Raw genomic sequence first — 2,625 nt, forward strand, 5'->3', positions numbered from 1 at the left:
GGTGAAATAGCTGCTTGAAATGTTCGAATTTTATGAATTTTTCTACTTTAAGATCGAATATCTCGTAAACTAAGCGTTTGCGGTCTTTTTTAATCAGGAGGACTTCCTCTTTCCAACGGTACCTTCACATCGCGGCGCCAAAGAAATCGGAATTGCGCCCTTTGTTCCACAATACATCTACAATGAAAATTTTGCTTGCGCTATTGCTACGATCTCTTAGCTATCTTCGTAATATTTTTTTATCCCTAACACTTTCACTAGAGCTCAAGTAAAAAACAACGTCTGATCCATTTTGATATTTAATTAGCTTTTGTTAGTTTCTTGATAATTTTGCAACAGTTTTGACAGTTCCACATCCATTGGCACTTAAAAATACGATCCAAAGCAATGTGGAATTTAAAAAATATTGTGAATTGAAAACATCCGTTTGCTATCTTGCTATCGTATGTCATAATGCCAATCACCACTTACGATTGACGTATCACATAATTTTCTTTCGTATGTTTGCCGATCCGGATCCGGAACGGATGTAACGATTCGACCGCAGTTTTATTTGTGACAAAAAAGTACCCGGAAAATTTAAATAAAACGCAAAATATTTAATTAGAAAGTAATCCCCACCAGATATAATACACGTATGCCAACAATTTCTTCGAAATACTTTTCATATGCACTTTTTGGGATGGTCTTCATTATGTGAATTTCGTTTTAACTCTTCTATAGACGGGTTCCACGGAGCGGCAATTTCAGTTTGGGGAACAAGAAAAAATCACACAGAACCAAATCTGGTGAATACGGTGGTTGATCGATGGTATTCATAGCGTTTTTGGCTTTAAATTCGGTCACAATCGTGGCTCGATGCGATGGTGTTCTTTCAAAATTCGGTCCATTTTGGATGGTTGTTCTCACACAAACGCCTTAATACCACGAATATCTAAAAAAACAATGAGCATCACCTATAACTCCTCTATAATTTCAAGTCCTTTAAAGCAAGTATGGCGGTAATACGCATCACACCCAAGATATCATAGACATGAGCTGAGTCGATAGGTAAGATGTGTTCATTGCTCTTGTATTCACTTCAACTCTTAACGATAATTTTCTTATCGCGCACCTGTACTTCTCAACCGCTTCTTGAGGAATAACAAAATTTTAAAAGCGATTCCTTTGGGATCAAAAGAGTGTAGATGTGAAGTTTCTATGATCGATTTGACTTTTTAATCGACCTGTTGGGTAATTTTGGTGTGATATATTAGTATTAATACACGAATAGTAAATCTTACTTGATATTCGTAATACTAATATTACCGAATCTATTTATAATTTAATTAAATTTCTTTTTATATCGCTTTATATACATATATAGTATGTATGTACATATATATCGACATCAAATAAAATAAAGTCCTCTTTTGTCATTTCAGAAACTGTGGTAAATATGGCTTTTGCTTTTTACCGAATATGTGCGCTTGTCGAAAGAAAGACTATCACTATGAATATGATGGCGAATGTCATGCGGACTACATACATCTGGAGCAATAATGCGAGTATTAATTAAATAATATTTTATTTTGTCTAGTTTAGTGTACGTTAGATTAAAAGCTATGTTTATGTTTAAGTAGAAATAAAGTAGGACGTACATATGTATATAATTTATTACCAATAAATAAAGAGTAGTTGATTATGTGAAATACTCATGGATTGCATAATGTAATATGTGGTAGTCTGAAAATGAAATATAGACAATAAGTGCATATATGTACATACATATGTGGCCGCCAAGTGTCTAGTAAAATGTAGTTAACTAGTATGTTTGAATCCCCCAAACGGTTTATAGTACAGTGTAGTAGAAGACCATGATCCCCTCCACTTAGCTTGACCACAATTTGCAATCTTTGAGAAGTTCAACTAACAGTGTCGGACAGAACCCAATAATATATGTACATATGTACGTCAGGTTAGAATATTGTGAGTTCTATTGAATATCTGTGGTTGGCAGAATCGGAGAGTTTTCTATGTGTCATTAGCTTTTAAATAATGTGTGAGTTATTCCATGCAATCTGTTTTGAACGAAAGACATGTATGTATGGTAGAATATTTCCTTCTGTTGCTCTAAGAAAATTCATATATTTTTCGTCTTCTTTACAGGCGTAGACACCATTTACGCGGTTATACCCGAGTTTCCTTTTTTTGCTATTTGGCGCCGATTCGAGATACCACGTGCAGTTCGGTCCTTCTCCACCTGATGTCTTCCTCTTCCTGTGCTTCCTCTGGCGAGTATTTAATCGAAAACCTTCTTAGCTGGAGTGTTTCCCTCCATCCGGACAACATAACGTAGCCAGCCCAGCCGCCGTCTTTTGATTCGCTGAACTATGTCCATGTCGCTGTATATCTCGTACAGCTCAACGTTCCATCAACTGCGATACTCGCCGTTGCCAATGCGCACAGAACCATAAATCTTCCGCAGAACCTTTCTCTCGAACACTCCTAAAGCGGACTCATCAGACGATGTCATTATCCATTATGTCATTATACTTGTAGAGTTTGGTATTTGTTCGTCGAGAGAGGCACCTATTAGCAGGAGTAATTCTGCGTTGGATTTCAAGGATGATATTGGTATTAGTG

The 2,625-nt window shown here is 36.3% G+C and overlaps 1 protein-coding gene across 2 annotated transcripts in view; it reads left to right on the plus strand.

Annotated features, from left to right (window-relative positions):
* LOC120770362 (wnt inhibitory factor 1) overlaps window positions 1-2,375 on the plus strand; it is a 27,697-nt gene extending 25,322 nt beyond the window's left edge. Inside the window, exons 3-4 of one of the 2 annotated variants that reach the window (XM_040097774.1) lie at window positions 1,425-1,547; window positions 2,149-2,375. In XM_040097774.1, coding sequence (XP_039953708.1) covers window positions 1,425-1,542 — 118 coding nt within the window. In that variant the 3' untranslated portion in view covers window positions 1,543-1,547; window positions 2,149-2,375. Of the gene's footprint in view, window positions 1-1,424; window positions 1,692-2,148 lie in introns of those variants that run through there. The other variant, XM_040097773.1, reaches the window with a different exon arrangement.
* The last annotated feature ends 250 nt before the right edge of the window (window positions 2,376-2,625 follow it).

Source organism: Bactrocera tryoni, chromosome 3, assembly GCF_016617805.1.
Source record: "Bactrocera tryoni isolate S06 chromosome 3, CSIRO_BtryS06_freeze2, whole genome shotgun sequence".
NCBI classification, from domain to species: domain Eukaryota; kingdom Metazoa; phylum Arthropoda; class Insecta; order Diptera; family Tephritidae; genus Bactrocera; species Bactrocera tryoni.